The 22,758-nt window shown below is 48.6% G+C and overlaps 1 protein-coding gene across 2 annotated transcripts in view; it reads left to right on the top strand.

Annotated features, from left to right (window-relative positions):
- The window catches only part of KIF13B (kinesin family member 13B), a 225,706-nt gene that overhangs the window by 8,176 nt on the left and 194,772 nt on the right, over window positions 1–22,758 (top strand). For both annotated transcript variants that reach the window (XM_069728391.1, XM_069728392.1), the window contains exon 2: window positions 21,915–22,008. In XM_069728391.1, coding sequence (XP_069584492.1) covers window positions 21,915–22,008 — 94 coding nt within the window. The remainder of the gene's footprint in view (window positions 1–21,914; window positions 22,009–22,758) is intronic.

A 22,758-nucleotide genomic window follows, 5' to 3' on the forward strand; every position in this document is an offset into this window, starting at 1 on the left:
GATGGTGATGTGACTAATAAGTATCGTGTCCCCGTCCGCTCGTCTCATCAGCTGCCTGTATTGTCGGCGACTCCCCAAGAGCTCAGCGGTGTCTGACAATGGCGACCATTCAGCGCTGCCCGCACAGCATGCCATGTGAGGGTTAATGACTCGGTGATTGTCGGAGGTTTATACTGATAAGTACTCACATCATCCCATCCTCAGCCCCCCACACCGCTATGGGACCCTCAGTAAGTATCGTTTCTTCCATTGAGTCGTCACTAATAACCCGAGGATAAGACTACCAACATAAAGAAAAATCCCGTAGGTCGGGCGTAATGACCCCTGATGAGACCCCTGAGTATAAACGGCCCCCTTAGGTTGGCTGAGCAGGCATATTGTCACACAGTGCAGTGATACACGTTACCTGCACTGATACATTGTAGCAGATTCTCAGCCCCGGAAGAAGACGGTTGTGTAGACTGGATACAATTGTGACAAGTTGTTGGGTTTTCAGCCTCAGGATACAAAGAAGAAAGTTTTCCATTTGCTGAAGTCAAGCAGAGATCTTGAGACTCTATATTAACCCCTCGTGTGTTACACAACGTGACAGACATGGTGCCAGGAGGCCAGCGGGCAGGTCAGGTCATCGTGGAGCATCCGCCATGCTGCCTGCCCCTGTGTGGATGGCACTGAACATGAACACTGCCCTCCTGCCACCCCCTGGACGTGGCTGACTCTTGTGTATTGTGGCAGCGGACCCCCGGGGGCTTCACACGGAAAGGATTGGTACAGGAGATACAAGACCAGATCACTGTAGTACCGCTGTGCACTGCATGGCCGCCACCTCTGGCGCTGGGCACCTCGGGTGGCAGGAGGTTGGTGTAGCACAATCCCTCAATGATCCCGTGATCGGGGTCCATGGTGGGATTTACCATCTAGTTTGTAATACTAGTGCCCCCTACAGGCAGCCCTGGCCTCCTACAGTCCCATAGACAATGAATGTGGTGGAGAGATCACATGCGCACCCTCGCTCCTTCCATGACAGCCGTTTTAAAGGGGTCTTGTGGGACTTGCCCCTAATGAACCCCCTGTAATAAGGACTGGACTTTAGGGAAACTCCATGGAGAGGAACAAAGTGACCTGACTATTGTGCCACATTGGATTAATATGCCCCACCCCAACGTAAAATCAATACAGATAATGCACAAAAACCAGACCCACCACCCATCGATAGCAACCCCCCAGCCTTGTGTACAGCCCCCCGCCGCCCCCATTCTCCTATCACATACACACATATGGGAAGGTTGCAGTATATGGCGGGTGTCAGACGCCGGCCAGATCCTCAGTGCGGTTTGGAGGATTTTTGTGGTCTGTGCGTAGATTCTGGACTTAGAGGGAAACTCCTGTGCTGTCAGGGCGTCTGGGTGACTACTTGTTGGGGAATCCCTGCAATCAGTTCTGAGCTTCCCTCATTTCTAAGCTCTTTATTATTATTAGTTTTATTCTAGCTGTCAGTCCAAAAATGATGGCCAACGGCCTGTGCTCGACATAGACACTGAACTGTTCCCAGCAGGGACCTCGGACCCTGATTCCTGTGATATTACACGCAGTCACTTCGCTCGTGAAATGTTTAGTGGTTCACAGGAATTCTCCTGGCACTGAGCTCATAGGACAGTTGGGGACTAAGGATAATGTGGGGGTCCCTGGTAGAGGTTGGCAGGGTGGAGACGATATCCCAGAGTGCCATGCTGCTTCCTTTCCAGGGGCTGTGCATGTCTGCGGAGCCCGGGTGACTCGGTGCCTCAGTCTGTCCCATGGCTTCTGTAAATGGCGGACGGTATCTCTTGTCTTCTGCACGCTCCCCAGGCAGCACAAGGGGCCCCATTCTGGACCCCGCACCTGTCAGACATGTGCGTTGCATCCTGCAGACATGGGGAACATTTGTATGATGGGAATATTTGGGGTCTTGGTGTAAAATCTGTAATAGCCCCCGTGGGTCCAGGACTGGTGTCCTCTGGTGCCGAGATCTTTGGGGTGTGACCGCTCCCTGTGCCCACATTATATTCGGTAGTCGTTCCTTCCCCCCCCCTTCTTCGCGACATAAAAGAAGAAATTCTGGGAATTGGTGAGATACGTCTAGATCTGATGGAGGAGCTCGGAGGGGTGCGATCCGCTCAGCTGCAAACCCAAAACACATGTGCGAGCGGTGATCCAGATTGTACACACTCTGCACGCTCTACTGTTCTGTGTTATCAGCCACATCTGTCAGGAGCTGCGGAAAACAGGAAGTCTGCAGTCCACCCAGGAATACCGTCCTCCAGAATCACAGCTGGTATCCACTTATTACACCGGATGGGATTAGATACACGGCTCAGCAGACTGGATCACACAGGATAGGATTGGATACACAGCTTAGAAGATTGGATCACACTGAATGGGATTAGATACACAGCTCAGCAGACTGGATCACACAGGATAGGATTAGATGCAGAAGTAAACACTATCACACGATAGGATGACAGCTGGTAAGATTAGGTACAGTAGACCGTATCGCACATGCTTGGCTTAGGTACCCGGCTCGGCAGCGCTCTGTCCCTGGGCAGTGCATTACAGGTGGTGTGCGATGACTCCCCTCATAAAGCCGATTAGCTGATTACACCCATAATTGTGGCCCCACCTGTGAATCAGCCGCCAGTCATCGTAAGGTGGAGCGAGAATCCACATGAAAGGGTCCGGAGGAGTCAGAGGAGCCGCGGATGACAACCTCCCACATCCTGACTACATCCACCATAACTGCTGCCCTGTAGCAATGCTGCCTGGGAAAGCTGTGGACCTGCACCTACAGTTGTGGGCAAAAGTATTGACACCCCTGCAATTCTGTCAGATAATACTCAGTTTCTTCCTGAAAATGATTGCAATCACAAATTATTTGTTATTATTATCTTCATTTAATTTGTCTTAAATGAAAAAAACACAAAAAGAATTGTCCTAAAGCCAAATTGGATATAATTCCACACCAAACATAAAAAAGGGGGTGGACAAAAGTATTGGCACTGTTCGAAAAATCATGTGATGCTTCTCTAATTAACAGCACCTGTAACTTACCTGTGGCACCTAACAGGTGTTGGCAATAACTAAATCACACTTGCAGGCGGTTGACATGGATTAAAGTTGATTCAACCTCTGTCCTGTGTCCTTGTGTGAACCACATTGAGCATGGAGAAAAGAAACAAGACCAAAGAACTGTCTGAGGACTTGAGAAACCAAATTGTGAGGAAGCATGAGCAATCTCAAGGCTACAAGTCCATCTCCAAAGACCTGAATGTTCCTGTGTCTACCGTGCGCAGTGTCATCAAGAAGTGTAAAGCCCACGGCACTGTGGCTAACCTCCCTAGATGTGAACGGAAAAGAAAAATTGATAATAGATTTCAACGCAAGATTGTGCGGATGTTGGGTAAAGAACCTCGACTAACATCCAAACAAGTTCAAGCTGCCCTGCAGTCCGAGGGTCCAACAGTGTCAACCCATACTGTCCGTCGGCATCTGAATGAAAAGGGACTGTATGGCAGGAGACCCAGGAAGACCCCACTTCTTACCCCGAGACATAAAAATTCCAGGCTGGAGTTTGCCAAAACTAACCTGAAAAAGCCTAAAACGTTTTGGAAGAATGTTCTCTGGTCAGATGAGACAAAAGTAGAGGTTTTTGGGCAAAGGCATCAACATAGAGTTTACAGGAGAAAAAAGAGGCATTCATAGAAAAGAACACGGTCCCTACAGTCAAGCATGGCGGAGGTTCCCTGATGTTTTGGGGTTGCTTTGTTGCCTCTGGCACTGGACTGCTTGACCGTGTGCATGGCATTATGAAGTCTGAAGACTACCAACAAATTTTGCAGCATAATGTAGGGCCCAGTGTGAGAAAGCTGGGTCTCCCTCAGAGGTCATGGGTCTTCCAGCAGGACAATGACCCAAAACACACTTCAAAAAGCACTAGAAAATGGTTTGAGAGAAAGCACTGGAGACTTCTAAGGTGGCAGCAATGAGTCCAGACCTGAATCCCATAGAACACCTGTGGAGAGATCTAAAAATGGCAGTTTGGAGAAGGCACCCTTCAAATATCAGGGACCTGGAGCAGTTTGCCAAAGAAGAATGGTCTAAAATTCCAGCAGAGCATTGTAAGAAACTCATTGATGGTTACCGGAAGCGGTTGGTCGCAGTTATTTTGGCTAAAGGCTGTGCAACCAAGTATTAGGCTGAGGGTGCCAATACTTTTGTCCGGCCCATTTTTGGAGTTTTGTGTGAAATGATCAATGTTTTGCTTTTTGCTTCATTCTCTTTTGTGTTTTTTTCATTTAAGACAAATTAAATGAAGATAATAATACCAAAGAATTTGTGATTGCAATCATTTTCAGGAAGAAACTGAGTATTATCTGACAGAATTGCAGGGGTGTCAATACTTTTGGCCACAACTGTATAGTGCAGTGCTGGGCCTCCACTATTCGGGGGGGGTTCATCATGTCGGCCATATTGTGAATCCCCCAATTTATTTTTGATATTCTGATGGGAGTAGTAGTGACGACTTCATGGCATCCGTCCAATCAAAGCGAGGAGCCTCGGGATAACGGCTGTCTGTGGTCTGATCTAGAGCCTGGCGATCCTGGTGTAATGTCCGCCATTGTTCCCTGTTATCAGCCTCCTTCTGTATCACTTCATGCTGCATTGTATTTTAGGGGACACTAATCTTTTGTGATGCTCTACAATTGTTCTCTGTTATCAGACGCTGGGACATGTGACATCAGAGATGAAGATAAGCTTTTTGTCATAATCTACAACTGTTCGTTGTTATCAGCCGCTGTCTGGATGAAGCTTTCTGAGCTATTCAAGAATGTAGAGCGTTTCTGAAGCTCAGGGGGCATTAAGACGAGGCGCGGCGCCCCCTGCTTGTTGACGGTTTTCACATCTTTTTTCTTTGTACAGTGGGAACATGAAAGAGTTGATGTGTAAATTGCTCAGGTCTCCGCTCATTGTAGAGTCCGTGGTCACCAGCGATGACATGACTGTGACTTGCACAAGGTCAGACGCTCCCATTTTCGGACGCCACCAGTCACCTCCAATGACTTTCCTGCTGCCGCTCCTCATAAACCTTTAATGAGTATTTACCCCGGGACTATGACTATTTATTACGGCTCCATCTTCTCCGCTGAAGTCAGAGATGTTTTTACCAAAACCTCCAGTGCTGTTGGCCAAACAAGAAAGGCAGAAAATAAGAGAAGGAAACCGTCAGCAGGCAGCGTGGGGTTTCCTGAAAACTTCTCACACTTCTACACTGTAATTGTCTCCACTTCCCTATGGTCGCCCTGCGCTCCCACCAAATAACTGCAGGAACACACGAAGCTTGTCGATCCTCTGTTATTCCTCCTGAAAATGTTCTGTGCCATTATCCTAATCAAAGGGGCGAGTCTCTGCACAGTCTGATTCCCCCATAAAAAGGCAGATGTCAAATCGTTACATTGTTGCCCTTTAACTATTATGTTTCCACATAACATGGCTGATACAATGATGCCAAAAACATAAGGTCCTGGCTGTACTATAGTCAAACCCTTCAGCTACAAACTGTCTGTATTAGGTGGTCCTGCAGTCTTCAGCACCTCCTACAATCTCTATATATTTGTAAGGTAAAAAAAAAAAATTAAAAATTTGCCATTTAATTACATTTATTCGGCATAGTATTACAGGCATGCTCCCTGTCTAAACACGTCCTGGTATGTATCACTCATGTGCAGAGTTATCCAGTCACCGTGTTACATCTCATCAGCTCGTGATAAGGAAAAGCCTAAAACTACTCAGACACTATAATACTGCCCCTATGTAAAAGAATATAACTACTATAATACTGGTCCTATGTACAAGAATATAACTACTATAATACTGGTCCTATGTACAAGAATATAACTACTATAATACTGCCCCCTATGTACAAGAATATAACTACTATAATACTGCCCCTATGTACAAGAATATAACTACTATAATACTGCCCCCTATGTACCAGAATATAACTACTATAATACTGCCCCTATGTACAAGAATATAACTACTATAATACTGCCCCCTATGTACAAGAATATAACTACTATAATACTGCCCCTATGTACAAGAATATAACTACTATAATACTGCTCTCTATGTACAAGAATATAACTACTATAATACTGCCCCTATGTACAAGAATATAACTACTATAATACTGCCCCTATGTAAAAGAATATAACTACTATAATACTGGTCCTATGTACAAGAATATAACTACTATAATACTGCCCCCTATGTACAAGAATATAACTACTATAATACTGCCCCTATGTACAAGAATATAACTACTATAATACTGCCCCCTATGTACAAGAATATAACTACTATAATACTGCCCCTATGTACAAGAATATAACTACTATAATACTGCCCCCTATGTACAAGAATATAACTACTATAATACTGCCCCTATGTACAATAATATAACTACTATAATACTGCCCCTATGTACAAGAATATAACTACTATAATACTGCCCCTATGTACAAGAATATAACTACTATAATACTGCTCCCTATGTACAAGAATATAACTACTATAATACTGCCCCTATGTACAAGAATATAACTACTATAATACTGCCCCCTATGTACAAGAATATAACTACTATAATACTGCCCCTATGTATAAGAATATAACTACTATAATACTGCCCCTATGTACAAGAATATAACTACTATAATACTGCCCCTATGTACAGGAATATAACTACTATAATACTACTCCCTATGTACAAGAATATAACTACTATAATACTGCTCCTATGTACAAGAATATAACTACTATAATACTGCCCCTATGTAAAAGAATATAACTACTATAATACTGGTCCTATGTACAAGAATATAACTACTATAATACTGCCCCCTATGTACAAGAATATAACTACTATAATACTGCCCCTATGTACAAGAATATAACTACTATAATACTGCCCCCTATGTACAAGAATATAACTACTATAATACTGCCCCTATGTACAAGAATATAACTACTATAATACTGCCCCTATGTACAAGAATATAACTACTATAATACTGCTCCTATGTACAAGAATATAACTACTATAATACTGCCCCTATGTACAAGAATATAACTACTATAATACTGCTCCTATGTACAAGAATATATCTACTATAATACTGCTCCTATGTACAAGAATATAACTACTATAATACTGCTCCTATGTACAAGAATATAATTACTATAATACTGCCCCTATGTACAAGAATATAACTACTATAATACTGCCCCTATGTACAAGAATATAACTACTATAATACTGCTCCTATGTACAAGAATATAATTACTATAAAACTGCCCCCTATGTACAAGAATATAACTACTATAATACTGCCCCTATGTACAGGAATATAACTACTATAATACTGCTCCCTATGTACAAGAATATAACTACTATAATACTGCCCCTATGTACAAGAATATAACTACTATAATACTGCTCCTATGTACAAGAATATATCTACTATAATACTGCTCCTATGTACAAGAATATAACTACTATAATACTGCCCCTATGTACAAGAATATAACTACTATAATACTGCCCCTATGTACAAGAATATAACTACTATAATACTGCCCCTATGTACAAGAATATAACTACTATAATACTGCCCCTATGTACAAGAATATAACTACTATAATACTGCCCCCTATGTACAAGAATATAACTACTATAATACTGCCCCTATGTACAAGAATATAACTACTATAATACTGCCCCCTATGTACAAGAATATAACTACTATAATACTGCTCCCTATGTACAAGAATATAACTACTATAATACTGCTCCTATGTACAAGAATATAATTACTATAATACTGCCCCTATGTACAAGAATATAACTACTATAATACTGCTCCTATGTACAAGAATATAATTACTATAAAACTGCCCCCTATGTACAAGAATATAACTACTATAATACTGCCCCTATGTACAGGAATATAACTACTATAATACTGCTCCCTATGTACAAGAATATAACTACTATAATACTGCCCCTATGTACAAGAATATAACTACTATAATACTGCTCCTATGTACAAGAATATATCTACTATAATACTGCTCCTATGTACAAGAATATAACTACTATAATACTGCTCCTATGTACAAGAATATAATTACTATAATACTGCTCCCTATGTACAAGAATATAACTACTATAATACTGCCCCTATGTATAAGAATATAACTACTATAATACTGCTCCTATGTACAAGAATATAACTACTATAATACTGCTCCCTATGTACAAGAATATAACTACTATAATACTGCTCCTATGTACAAGAATATAATTACTATAAAACTGCCCCCTATGTACAAGAATATAACTACTATAATACTGCTCCTATGTACAAGAATATAATTACTATAAAACTGCCCCCTATGTACAAGAATATAACTACTATAATACTGCCCCTATGTACAGGAATATAACTACTATAATACTGCTCCCTATGTACAAGAATATAACTACTATAATACTGCCCCTATGTACAAGAATATAACTACTATAATACTGCTCCTATGTACAAGAATATATCTACTATAATACTGCTCCTATGTACAAGAATATAACTACTATAATACTGCCCCTATGTACAAGAATATAACTACTATAATACTGCCCCTATGTACAAGAATATAACTACTATAATACTGCCCCTATGTACAAGAATATAACTACTATAATACTGCCCCTATGTACAAGAATATAACTACTATAATACTGCCCCCTATGTACAAGAATATAACTACTATAATACTGCCCCTATGTACAAGAATATAACTACTATAATACTGCCCCCTATGTACAAGAATATAACTACTATAATACTGCTCCCTATGTACAAGAATATAACTACTATAATACTGCTCCTATGTACAAGAATATAATTACTATAATACTGCCCCTATGTACAAGAATATAACTACTATAATACTGCTCCTATGTACAAGAATATAATTACTATAAAACTGCCCCCTATGTACAAGAATATAACTACTATAATACTGCCCCTATGTACAGGAATATAACTACTATAATACTGCTCCCTATGTACAAGAATATAACTACTATAATACTGCCCCTATGTACAAGAATATAACTACTATAATACTGCTCCTATGTACAAGAATATATCTACTATAATACTGCTCCTATGTACAAGAATATAACTACTATAATACTGCTCCTATGTACAAGAATATAATTACTATAATACTGCTCCCTATGTACAAGAATATAACTACTATAATACTGCCCCTATGTATAAGAATATAACTACTATAATACTGCTCCTATGTACAAGAATATAACTACTATAATACTGCTCCCTATGTACAAGAATATAACTACTATAATACTGCTCCTATGTACAAGAATATAACTACTATAATACTGCTCCTATGTACAAGAATATAACTACTATAATACTGCTCCCTATGTACAAGAATATAACTACTATAATACTGCCCCTATGTACAGGAATATAACTACTGCCCCTTCCGCTGCTGTTATTATAGCGGGGTGTGGTGTGGATGTGGGTGTCCCGTCTCCTTGGACCTTCTTGGAGATGTGTGTCGGTCTTGTAATGTCTGGATCGTCTGGTTCTGTGTTTCCTCGGCTCTTCTCTGTGGAGTGGTCCCTGCTTTATACATGGGGGGTGAGGAAGATGCTGGAGGCTATTTTGCATTTAGAGAAGGGCTCACAATTCTTTAGGTCTGGTAACACCAGGGGATGGCAGCGTGGAGGGAAGCCAGATTTTCTTTCCCTTCATACAAGTGTTTTCATGTTTATTTATGAGCAGAGCATGAAGTGTTCATTATAGGGTTGATCTGGGGACATCCTAGTAGTGTGGGGTCATAAACCGCGGGGGTCTCGCCTGCTCAGTGCCATGTGTAATTCCTGGATGGGGTCTCGTTGGTGAATCAGGTTTGCTTGTGTAGCTTTCCCCATCCAGTCTATGACTCCTTGACATACGGTGATTATTTAACCTCTGTCCCTCTGTTGTCCCCCCTGGAAATCTATGTCAAAACTGAGAACTGTGTGTTAGGATGGGGCAAGATGACCACTTTGCGATGAAGCAGCATCTTTGTCGTGGTCTAGTCACGTATTTCCAGGAGGAGGAGGAGAGGAATGGTGGGAATCTTGTAAACCTGGTGACCCTTTTTTTTTCCTGCCTATATGGGATGATGGATTTATGTGGCAGATAACAGGGAGCAGTAGAATGCAATCTGAGATAATTGACACAGCCCCAGCATTCGCACTCAGGTTCTCCATTGATTCTCGAGTCTTATCATGTCGAGTGGTTATTCAGGTGGGGGGGTGTAAATCCCGGACCCCTGCAGTGACAGTCGGGGGAGGGGGTTGATTCACACACTCATTTCCAGCAATCTAAGGCTTTTCTGCTGATTCTGCAATGATCGTGGTCAGGTGCCGGGTCAATACCTGCAGGAAAGAGCAGTTTACGTGTCTGTTTTTTCGCTTGGATGCAAGATTTCCGTGAAGCTTTAAAGAGAGGAAAGGGCACGGTCTGTGCATATAAGCGTCTTTTATTGGAGAATTATTAAAAAAATGGATGTAGGAGAACGCAGATAAGAGACAGACGACGGGTGTTTCGCACCCAATGGAGCTTCATCAGGTGTTTGGACCCACTGAAGAACCGTTGTGTGCGAAACGGCCACAAACCGTCCCTTGCACCTGCGTTCTCCATTGTTTTAATGATTCCCCAATTAAAGACTTATTGTTATGGGACAGGGAATGCCGCCTTTCCTCTCTGGAGCTGCTTGAAGTTCTACTTGCCAATATGTGTCTTTTAGAACCAGTGCCTCAAGCTTTCCTTTTTTTTTTTTTGTTGTTGTTGTCCCACCCCGTTTATCATTTGCTCGTTACAGACCAAACCTAAGGTTGAAACATAATGAGCAGAAACCCTGCTGTAAGGAAGTGAATAGTAACCGTACAGGTAAATAACATGGGGGACTTGGTAAACATTGCTATTTTATCAAAAAAGCATCAAAGCCATCCGTACCCCAATCAGGACCGTCCCATCCTCTAGTGCTCGATATGAGTCAATATGAGTCATCAGTGCAGTGTCAAGGGAGATAACTGATTTTCAGTGGCAAAGCCAGACCCCTTCTCTTTCTCAGCAGATGCGTTGACAGAAGGAGGCTGGCTTATCAGCTGAGATGAGCAATGTCCAGACCTCATCCTTGTCACCGCAAATCCATCAACTGCAAAACTAAGCAATGGCTAGCCCCCTTCTCTGCCACGATAGATGCCAACATAGAAGGGGGCTGGTTAGTTACTGAAGCAATCCGCCAGCCCCCTTCACACTGCCAAATCTCGATCGGGGTGATAGACTCAATACAAAAAAGATATAGTAAGTTAATCCATCATCTCAGCAATCTGAATCCGATGGACATGGAGTGAGTGGAAATTGGACTCCTCCCAATTGTCCATCAAGTCAATCACCCTTCAGACGTACAGTATTGTAATAATTACCCCATGGAGGGGTAGTGAAAAACAAATTGTTGACGTGCCCCCCCGTTCAGAGACAGCGGGCCGGGTCTTGGCCTCCTCTGCTTTCTTCGTCTTCCTCAGATTAATAGTCCAGGACAATCTTAATTCTGCATCTAGGATTGTTAATGGGACGCGACGGCGGATGATGGAGAGCGGCAGCTAATTACGCCCGTCCTCAGGGCCTCTCTGCCTGCGCGTCCCGATGAACAAATGTCATTGTGCCCGTAGCCCACCGCAGAGCGAACGTTTCTCGACTCCAGAAACCCCCCGGCGAGCGTTCTATGCTCACAGAATAGGCAAAATTGCTTTAAAAAACTGTTCAGAATGGCCTAGTGTAACAGGAAAGCTATAACCGGCCTTCATGTGTCCTGCAGTGCCCAGCTCCAGTGATGATGTCCCTTATACCGGACATGTGACCGCTGCAGCCAATCATTGGTATTTTTAAACAAAAAGTTCTAACATTTTCTATTGTGTTTTGCGTTTCAATTCATCACTGTTTTTTTTTTAAGACGACTGCTGGTTTCCATTCAGAGGCAGCAATGCTGAAGGCATCTGGTCCTGCTCGCAACGGTTACTCTTGTATCCAGGCTGGACCATGCTCTGTGAGCTAAATTTTTATATAATATAACAAATCGGTAAAATAGTTGTAAAAATTGGTGAAATTTGTAAAGCTTGCACACCTGAGAGTTATTCTGATTGTTTGACGTATATGTAGAAACCTGTGACTAGTTGTGGGCATGTCTCCAGATCCCCAGTAGATCACCGCCCGGTGTGGTCACTTTCCCTGGTGGGAGGTCCGCCCTGGCTTGTTACTTCTGAAGACTGACCTTTGATCACCTCGCGCCTTTTTCTTACAATATTCCGGCCCGGCCTGTGTACCTCGCTGCGTAGAGTCGTGTGCTGTCCAGGACACCGGACTTCCTGTGGGCCGGTAGTCCTCCCTCTGATTTCATGTCTTGTGTTCTCCTCCATCCCTCTACAATTCGCTCCATAACTCCTCGTCGCTGTGCTGGTGTAAAGTGGCTGACCGGAGCTCCGCACATTAGCGATTGTTGGGGTCCCCACTGATTGGACCTCTACTGACCAAACATTTATCTATGGTTAGTTGACAAATGGGAGTATTTCCACCTCAATGCTCTATGACATATGCAAAATATATCATAATTTTCCACCTCTGGGACTTGCACTGACTCCAGAAATTGTGTCACCTGATGGCTATCTTGTGGTCAGTGTGAACGGAACGATGGCCATACCTATGTAGCTTTCTCCTGTCTCGTGGTCAGTGTGTACAGAGTGGTGGCCATGCCTGTGTAGCTTTCTCCTGTCTCGTGATCAGTGTGTATGGAGTGGTGGCCATGCCTCTGTAGCTTTCTCCTGGCACCTGTCTTGTGGTCAGTGTGTACGGAATGGTGGCCATGCCTCTGTAGCTTTCTCCTGGCACCTGTCTTGTGGTCAGTGTGTACGGAATAGTGGCCATGCCTGTGTAGCTTTCTCCTGGCGCCGGTCTCGTGGTCAATGTGTATGGAGTGGTGGCCATGCCTGTGTAGCTTTCTCCTGGCGCCGGTCTCGTGGTCAGTGTGAACGGAGTGGTGGCCATGCCTGTGTAGCTTTCTCCTGGCGCCGGTCCCTCAGTCAGTGTGTATGGAGTGGTGGCCATGCCTGTGTAGCTTTCTCCTGGCGCCGGTCTCGTGGTCAGTGTGTATGGAGTGGTGGCCATGCCTGTGTAGCCTTCTCCTGGCGCCGGTCTCGTGGTCAGTGTGAACGGAGTGGTGGCCATGCCTGTGTAGCTTTCTCCTGGCGCGGGTCCCTCAGTCAGTGTGTATGGAGTGGTGGCCATGCCTGTGTAGCTTTCTCCTGGTGCCGGTCTCGTGGTCAGTGTGAACGGAGTGGTGGCCATGCCTGTGTAGCTTTCTCCTGGCGCCGGTCTCGTGGTCAGTGTGTACGGAGTGGTGGCCATGCCTGTGTAGCTTTCTCCTGGCGCCGGTCTCGTGGTCAGTGTGAACGGAGTGGTGGCCATGCCTGTGTAGCTTTCTCCTGGCGCCGGTCTCGTGGTCAGTGTGAACGGAGTGGTGGCCATGCCTGTGTAGCTTTCTCCTGGCGCCGGTCTCGTGGTCAGTGTGAACGGAGTGGTGGCCATGCCTGTGTAGGTTTCTCCTGGCGCCGGTCTCGTGGTCAGTGTGAACGGAGTGGTGGCCATGCCTGTGTAGCTTTCTCCTGGTGCCTGTCTTGTGGTCAGTGTGTATGGAGTGGTGGCCATGCCTGTGTAGCTTTCTCCTGGCGTCGGTCTCGTGGTCAGTGTGAACGGAGTGGCGGCCATGCCTGTGTAGCTTTCTCCTTGAAGTCGGTCTCGCGGTCAGTGTGTATGGAGTGGTGGCCATGCCTGTGTAGCTTTCTCCTGGCGCCGGTCTCGTGGGCAGTGTGAACGGAGTGGTGGCCATGCCTGTGTATCTTTCTCCTGGCGCCGGTCTCGTGGGCAGTGTGAACGGAGTGGTGGCCATGCCTGTGTAGCTTTCTCCTGGTGCCGGTCTCGTGGTCAGTGTGAATGGAGTGGTGGCCATGCCTGTGTAGCTTTCTCCTGGCGCCGGTCTCGTGGTCAGTGTGAACGGAGTGGTGGCCATGCCTGTGTAGCTTTCTCCTGGCGCCGGTCTCGTGGTCAGTGTGAACGGAGTGGTGGCCATGCCTGTGTAGCTTTCTCCTGGTGCCTGTCTCGTGGTCAGTGTGTATAGTCAGTGTGTATAGAGCGGTGGCCATGCCTGTGTATCTTTCTCCTGGCGCCTGTCTCATGGTCAGTGTGAATGGAGTGGTGGCCATGCCTGTGTAGCTTTCTCCTGGTGCCTGTCTTGTGGTCAGTGTGTACGGAGTGGTGGCCATGCCTGTGTAGCTTTCTCCTGGCGCCGGTCCCTCAGTCAGTGTGAATGGAGTGGTGGCCATGCCTTTGTAGCTTTCTCCTGGCGCCGGTCCCTCAGTCAGTGTGTATGGAGTGGTGGCCATGCCTTTGTAGCTTTCTCCTGGCGCCGGTCCCTCAGTCAGTGTGTATGGAGTGGTGGCCATGCCTGTGTAGCTTTCTCCTGGCGCCGGTCTCGTGGTCAGTGTGAACGGAGTGGTGGCCATGCCTGTGTAGCTTTCTCCTGGTGCCGGTCTCGTGGTCAGTGTGAATGGAGTGGTGGCCATGCCTGTGTAGCTTTCTCCTGGCGCCGGTCTCGTGGTCAGTGTGAACGGAGTGGTGGCCATGCCTGTGTAGCTTTCTCCTGGCGCCGGTCTCGTGGTCAGTGTGAACGGAGTGGTGGCCATGCCTGTGTAGCTTTCTCCTGGCGCCTGTCTTGTGGTCAGTGTGTACGGAGTGGTGGCCATGCCTGTGTAGCTTTCTCCTGGCGCCGGTCCCTCAGTCAGTGTGAATGGAGTGGTGGCCATGCCTTTGTAGCTTTCTCCTGGCGCCGGTCCCTCAGTCAGTGTGTATGGAGTGGTGGCCATGCCTGTGTAGCTTTCTCCTGGCGCCTGTCTCGTGGTCAGTGTGTATGGAGTGGTGGCCATGCCTGTGTAGCTTTCTCCTGGCGCCGGTCTCTCAGTCAGTGTGTATGGAGTGGTGGCCATGCCTGTGTAGCTTTCTCCTGGCGCCTGTCTCGTGGTCAGTGTGTATGGAGTGGTGGCCATGCCTGTGTAGCTTTCTCCTGGCGTCGGTCTCGTGGTCAGTGTGAACTGAGTGGTGGCCATGCCTGTGTAGCTTTCTCCTGGCACCGGTCTCGAGGTCAGTGTGTACGGAGTGGTGGCCATGCCTGTGTAGCTTTCTCCTGGCGCCGGTCTCGTGGTCAGTGTGAACGGAGTGGTGGCCATGCCTGTGTAGCTTTCTCCTGTCTCGTGGTCAGTGTGAACGGAGTGGTGGCCATGCCTGTGTAGCTTTCTCCTGGCGCCGGTCTCGTGGTCAGTGTGTATGGAGCGGTGGCCATGCCTGTGTAGCTTTCTCCTGGCGTCGGTCTCGTGGTCAGTGTGAACGGAGTGGTGGCCATGCCTGTGTAGCCTTCTCCTGGCGCCGGTCTCGCGGTCAGTGTGAACGGAGTGGTGGCCATGCCTGTGTAGCTTTCTCATGGCGCCGGTCTCGTGGTAAGTGTGAACGGAGTGGTGGCCATGCCTGTGTAGCTTTTTCATGGCGCCGGTCTCGTGGTAAGTGTGAATGGAGTGGTGGCCATGCCTGTGTAGCTTTCTCCTGGCGTCGGTCTCGTGGTCAGTGTGTATGGAGTGGTGGCCATGCCTGTGTAGCTTTCTCCTGTCTCCTAGTCAGTGTGAACGGAGTGGTGACCATGCCTGTGTAGCTTTCTCCTGTCTCGTGGTCAGTGTGAACGGAGTGGTGGCCATGCCTGTGTAGCTTTCTCCTGGCGCCGGTCTCGTGGTCAGTGTGTATGGAGCGGTGGCCATGCCTGTGTAGCTTTCTCCTGGCGTCGGTCTCGTGGTCAGTGTGTACGGAGTGGTGGCCATGCCTGTGTAGCTTTCTCCTGGCGTCGGTCTCGTGGTCAGTGTGAACGGAGTGGTGGCCATGCCTGTGTAGCCTTCTCCTGGCGCCGGTCTCGCGGTCAGTGTGAACGGAGTGGTGGCCATGCCTGTGTAGCTTTCTCCTGGCGTCGGTCTCGTGGTCAGTGTGAACGGAGTGGTGGCCATGCCTGTGTAGCTTTCTCATGGCGCCGGTCTCGTGGTAAGTGTGAACGGAGTGGTGGCCATGCCTGTGTAGCTTTCTCATGGCGCCGGTCTCGTGGTAAGTGTGAATGGAGTGGTGGCCATGCCTGTGTAGCTTTCTCCTGGCGCCGGTCTCGTGGTCAGTGTGTATGGAGTGGTGGCCATGCCTGTGTAGCTTTCTCCTGGCGCCTGTCTCGTGGTCAGTGTGAACGGAGTGGTGGCCATGCCTGTGTAGCCTTCTCCTGGCGCCGGTCTCGCGGTCAGTGTGAACGGAGTGGTGGCCATGCCTGTGTAGCTTTCTCCTGGCGCCGGTCTCGTGGTCAGTGTGTATGGAGTGGTGGCCATGCCTGTGTAGCTTTCTCCTGGCGCCGGTCTCGTGGTCAGTGTGAACGGATTGGTGGCCATGCCTGTGTAGCTTTCTCCTGGCGCCTGTCTCTTGGTCAGTGTGAACGGAGTGGTGGCCATGCCTGTGTAGCTTTCTCCTGGCGTCGGTCTCGTGGTCAGTGTGAATGGAGTGGTGGCCATGCCTGTGTAGCCTTCTCCTGGCGCCGGTCTCGTGGTCAGTGTGAACGGAGTGGTGGCCATGCCTGTGTAGCCTTCTCCTGGCGCCGGTCTCGTGGTCAGTGTGAACGGAGTGGTGGCCATGCCTGTGTAGCTTTCTCCTGGCGCCTGTCTCGTGGTCAGTGTGAACGGAGTGGTGGCCATGCCTGTGTAGCTTTCTCCTGGCGTCGGTCTCGTGGTCAGTGTGAATGGAGTGGTGGCCATGCCTGTGTAGCCTTCTCCTGGCGCCGGTCTCGTGGTCAGTGTGAACGGAGTGGTGGCCATGCCTGTGTAGCCTTCTCCTGGCGCCGGTCTCGTGGTCAGTGTGAACGGAGTGGTGGCCATGCCTGTGTAGCTTTCTCCTGGCGTCGGTCTCGTGGTCAGTGTGAATGGAGTGGTGGCCATGCCTGTGTAGCCTTCTCCTGGCGTCGGTCTCGTGGTCAGTGTGAATGGAGTGGTGGCCATGCCTGTGTAGCTTTCTCATGGCGCCGGTCTCGTGGTAAGTGTGAACGGAGTGGTGGCCATGCCTGTGTAGCCTTCTCCTGGCGCCTGTCTCGTGGTCAGTGTGAATGGAGTGGTGGCCATGCCTGTGTATCTTTCTCCTGGCGCCTGTCTCATGGTCAGTGTGAACGGAGTGGTGGCCATGCCTGTGTAGCTTTCTCCTGGTGCCTGTCTTGTGGTCAGTGTGTACGGAGTGGTGGCCATGCCTGTGTAGCTTTCTCCTGGCGCCGGTCCCTCAGTCAGTGTGAATGGAGTGGTGGCCATGCCTTTGTAGCTTTCTCCTGGCGCCGGTCCCTCAGTCAGTGTGTATGGAGTGGTGGCCATGCCTTTGTAGCTTTCTCCTGGCGCCGGTCCCTCAGTCAGTGTGTATGGAGTGGTGGCCATGCCTGTGTAGCTTTCTCCTGGCGCCGGTCTCGTGGTCAGTGTGAACGGAGTGGTGGCCATGCCTGTGTATCTTTCTCCTGGCGCCGGTCTCGTGGGCAGTGTGAACGGAGTGGTGGCCATGCCTGTGTAGCTTTCTCCTGGTGCCGGTCTCGTGGTCAGTGTGAATGGAGTGGTGGCCATGCCTGTGTAGCTTTCTCCTGGCGCCGGTCTCGTGGTCAGTGTGAACGGAGTGGTGGCCATGCCTGTGTAGCTTTCTCCTGGCGCCGGTCTCGTGGTCAGTGTGAACGGAGTGGTGGCCATGCCTGTGTAGCTTTCTCCTGGCGCCGGTCTCGTGGTCAGTGTGAACGGAGTGGTGGCCATGCCTGTGTAGCTTTCTCCTGGTGCCTGTCTCGTGGTCAGTGTGTATAGTCAGTGTGTATAGAGCGGTGGCCATGCCTGTGTATCTTTCTCCTGGCGCCTGTCTCATGGTCAGTGTGAACGGAGTGGTGGCCATGCCTGTGTATCTTTCTCCTGGTGCCTGTCTTGTGGTCAGTGTGTACGGAGTGGTGGCCATGCCTGTGTAGCTTTCTCCTGGCGCCGGTCCCTCAGTCAGTGTGAATGGAGTGGTGGCCATGCCTTTGTAGCTTTCTCCTGGCGCCGGTCCCTCAGTCAGTGTGTATGGAGTGGTGGCCATGCCTTTGTAGCTCTCTCCTGGCGCCGGTCCCTCAGTCAGTGTGTATGGAGTGGTGGCCATGCCTGTGTAGCTTTCTCCTGGCGCCTGTCTCGTGGTCAGTGTGTATGGAGTGGTGGCCATGCCTGTGTAGCTTTCTCCTGGCGTCGGTCTCGTGGTCAGTGTGAACGGAGTGGTGGCCATGCATGTGTAGCTTTCTCCTGGCATCGGTCTCGCGGTCAGTGTGTACGGAGTGGTGGCCATGCCTGTGTAGCTTTCTCCTGGCGCCGGTCTCGTGGTCAGTGTGAACGGAGTGGTGGCCATGCCTGTGTAGCTTTCTCCTGTCTCGTGGTCAGTGTGAACGGAGTGGTGGCCATGCCTGTGTAGCTTTCTCCTGGCGCCGGTCTCGTGGTCAGTGTGTATGGAGCGGTGGCCATGCCTGTGTAGCTTTCTCCTGGCGTCGGTCTCGTGGTCAGTGTGTACGGAGTGGTGGCCATGCCTGTGTAGCTTTCTCCTGGCGTCGGTCTCGTGGTCAGTGTGAACGGAGTGGTGGCCATGCCTGTGTAGCCTTCTCCTGGCGCCGGTCTCGCGGTCAGTGTGAACGGAGTGGTGGCCATGCCTGTGTAGCTTTCTCATGGCGCCGGTCTCGTGGTAAGTGTGAACGGAGTGGTGGCCATGCCTGTGTAGCTTTTTCATGGCGCCGGTCTCGTGGTAAGTGTGAATGGAGTGGTGGCCATGCCTGTGTAGCTTTCTCCTGGCGTCGGTCTCGTGGTCAGTGTGTATGGAGTGGTGGCCATGCCTGTGTAGCTTTCTCCTGTCTCGTGGTCAGTGTGAACGGAGTGGTGGCCATGCCTGTGTAGCTTTCTCCTGTCTCGTGGTCAGTGTGAACGGAGTGGTGGCCATGCCTGTGTAGCTTTCTCCTGGCGCCGGTCTCGTGGTCAGTGTGTATGGAGCGGTGGCCATGCCTGTGTAGCTTTCTCCTGGCGTCGGTCTCGTGGTAAGTGTGAATGGAGTGGTGGCCATGCCTGTGTAGCTTTCTCCTGGCGCCGGTCTCGTGGTCAGTGTGTATGGAGTGGTGGCCATGCCTGTGTAGCTTTCTCCTGGCGCCGGTCTCGTGGTCAGTGTGAACGGAGTGGTGGCCATGCCTGTGTAGCTTTCTCCTGGCGCCGGTCTCGTGGTCAGTGTGTATGGAGTGGTGGCCATGCCTGTGTAGCTTTCTCCTGGCGCCGGTCTCGTGGTCAGTGTGAACGGAGTGGTGGCCATGCCTGTGTAGCTTTCTCCTGGCGCCTGTCTCGTGGTCAGTGTGAACGGAGTGGTGGCCATGCCTGTGTAGCTTTCTCCTGGCGTCGGTCTCGTGGTCAGTGTGAATGGAGTGGTGGCCATGCCTGTGTAGCCTTCTCCTGGCGCCGGTTTCGTGGTCAGTGTGAACGGAGTGGTGGCCATGCCTGTGTAGCCTTCTGGCGCCGGTCTCGTGGTCAGTGTGAACGGAGTGGTGGCCATGCCTGTGTAGCTTTCTCCTGGCGCCGGTCCCTCAGTCAGTGTGTATGGAGTGGTGGCCATGCCTGTGTAGCTTTCTCCTGGCGTCGGTCTCGTGGTCAGTGTGAATGGAGTGGTGGCCATGCCTGTGTAGCCTTCTCCTGGCGCCGGTCTCGTGGTCAGTGTGAACAGAGTGGTGGCCATGCCTGTGTAGCTTTCTCCTGGCGCCTGTCTCGTGGTCAGTGTGAACGGAGTGGTGGCCATGCCTGTGTAGCTTTCTCCTGGCGCCTGTCTCGTGGTCCGTGTGAATGGAGTGGTGGCCATGCCTGTGTAGCCTTCTCCTGGCGCCGGTCTCGTGGTCAGTGTGAACGGAGTGGTGGCCATGCCTGTGTAGCCTTCTCCTGGCGCCGGTCTCGTGGTCAGTGTGAACGGAGTGGTGGCCATGCCTGTGTAGCTTTCTCCTGGCGTCGGTCTCGTGGTCAGTGTGAATGGAGTGGTGGCCATGCCTGTGTAGCCTTCTCCTGGCGTCGGTCTCGTGGTCAGTGTGAATGGAGTGGTGGCCATGCCTGTGTAGCTTTCTCCTGGCACCGGTCTCGTGGTCAGTGTGAACGGAGTGGTGGCCATGCCTGTGTAGCTTTCTCCTGTCTCGTGGTCAGTGTGTATGGAGTGGTGGCCATGCCTGTGTAGCTTTCTCCTGGCGCCTGTCTCGTGGTCAGTGTGAATGGAGTGGTGGCCATGCCTGTGTAGCCTTCTCCTGGCGTCGGTCTCGTGGTCAGCGTGAATGGAGTGGTGGCCATGCCTGTGTAGCTTTCTCATGGCGCCGGTCTCGTGGTCAGTGTGAATGGAGTGGTGGCCATGCCTGTGTAGCCTTCTCCTGGCGTCGGTCTCGTGGTCAGTGTGAATGGAGTGGTGGCCATGCCTGTGTAGCTTTCTCATGGCGCCGGTCTCGTGGTAAGTGTGAATGGAGTGGTGGCCATGCCTGTGTAGCCTTCTCCTGGCGCCTGTCTCGTGGTCAGTGTGAATGGAGTGGTGGCCATGCCTGTGTAGCCTTCTCCTGGCGTCGGTCTCGTGGTCAGTGTGAATGGAGTGGTGGCCATGCCTGTGTAGCTTTCTCCTGGCGTCGGTCTCGTGGTCAGTGTGAATGGAGTGGTGGCCATGCCTGTGTAGCCTTCTCCTGGCGCCTGTCTCGTGGTCAGTGTGAATGGAGTGGTGGCCATGCCTACTTGGCCTTCTTCAACCTCTATAGAAGTAAACAGAGCTTTACATGGGTGTCCTCGTCTCGATTTGCTGTGGCCTCGCTCCCGAGATACCATACCTGTGGCCATGCCCGATATGGCAATGTCTCTTTAACAGCTGGAATACCCCTTTAATAGAAAGTTTTTTAAATATGTCTGTATTGCTGCATTAAAGGGAATTTTCCAGTTTTTGTGACATTTTGGAAAATGTGCTTTTAGCCTTAGGAATCATTTGTGAGCTGCAGATTTGTGGCGATAGCTGCGGATACAGTGTAGCAGATACCGTAATTAAACTCTCTGACTTTGTTTTTCTAAAATCCATTTTGTCTGGGAAGTTTTGCAAATAGAAATGATCTACGGTATATTCGATGTGGTGTCGGTGTAATAAACTATCGGTGTTAGAGTGCAGCATTGTCTGCAGAGATGATGGTGGACCGGTGACTTGTATATATCACCGTCCAGTGTCCCGGTCCCTTATAATGAGCTATTGGGGGGCTCCAGATAAAGAGGGATGGAGCCTGAGGCTGATACCAGGGATGTCTCCGAGACTTCTGACCCCAAAATGTCAGGTCGATGCGGGCTGAGTACTCACCAGACACAATGGCTGAGGATTATCATAGAAGCAGATACAAATGCCAAAATATGCACATTACAGCCAAATCTTACATGGACTGATACATTGTGACAAGGCCATCAGCTCAGCTGAAGCTGGTCGTAGCTGTCGGATGTCTGCCGTCCTGCGTCGCCCCTGCGTTACTAGTGTGTGCTGTTATAATACCGCCAGTAGTTGTGTGTACTCTGTTGACGCTGCCCAATTTTTTTTTTTTTTTTGCAGAATTTGACCTTCACACAAAATGTGTCGTCGATGTGGAAAAAGATCAAGTCGTCCTTTACCCCTCCAACGCCAACTTATCCAAAGGGGATGCCAGGTAGGTGACCTCCTCCCGGAGACCTTCTAATAGGCGTCGAGCCCAATTCTTTATTTGCAGTTGATTAATTTTTTTTTTTCTTCTGCCAAAATCCTCAAAATGGGGCACACGAATTCTGTGCAAATTGTATCATGTTTTTAATTTCAGGATTTCAACCTCTTTTGCAACACTTTTAGCACAAAAAAAAAGTCCTGTTTTTCTAAAATGTATCAGAATTTGCAGCAAAATTTCAGTCGGAGAAGAGCGGGGTACATCTGAGACAATCATCATTTGAGAATTTTCAAAAAAATTTAACAAAAACAAAAAGTAAAACCCATAGAGTTGCTTATAAAATGAAGTCGCAAATAAAAAGATGAAACTGAAAAGTCGATATAAACCAAGCACTGATGCAGTAATGCATCGGGCCGTTTGTGTTTTGGTTTCTGAACATTTTCAGGATCTCCGCTTGCTGTCATTGCCTTCTTTTTTTCAGCTGAAGTTTTGTTACAATGCACCAGTGTGGACGGAGATCTAGAAGATAAACTTGGCAGCTGCGCAACCTCTTGTCCTGAATGTTTGCTTGCTAAAACATATTAACAAAGCCTTCAGCTGTGTGAAGAAACTCGTGACCTCTAGTCCCAGGTAGTCTGAAGCTGCCAATTTCAACAGGATCTATGAGAACAAACTCTCTCCCTGTGGCAAATATTGGGGCAGAGAGGCACCAGAGGCATCTAGGAGAAGCTTGTCTCCCTTTGGAAACGTGCATCTGAG

The sequence above is a fragment of the Ranitomeya imitator genome, chromosome 5 (assembly GCF_032444005.1).
Source record: "Ranitomeya imitator isolate aRanImi1 chromosome 5, aRanImi1.pri, whole genome shotgun sequence".
Taxonomy (NCBI): Eukaryota; Metazoa; Chordata; class Amphibia; order Anura; family Dendrobatidae; genus Ranitomeya; species Ranitomeya imitator.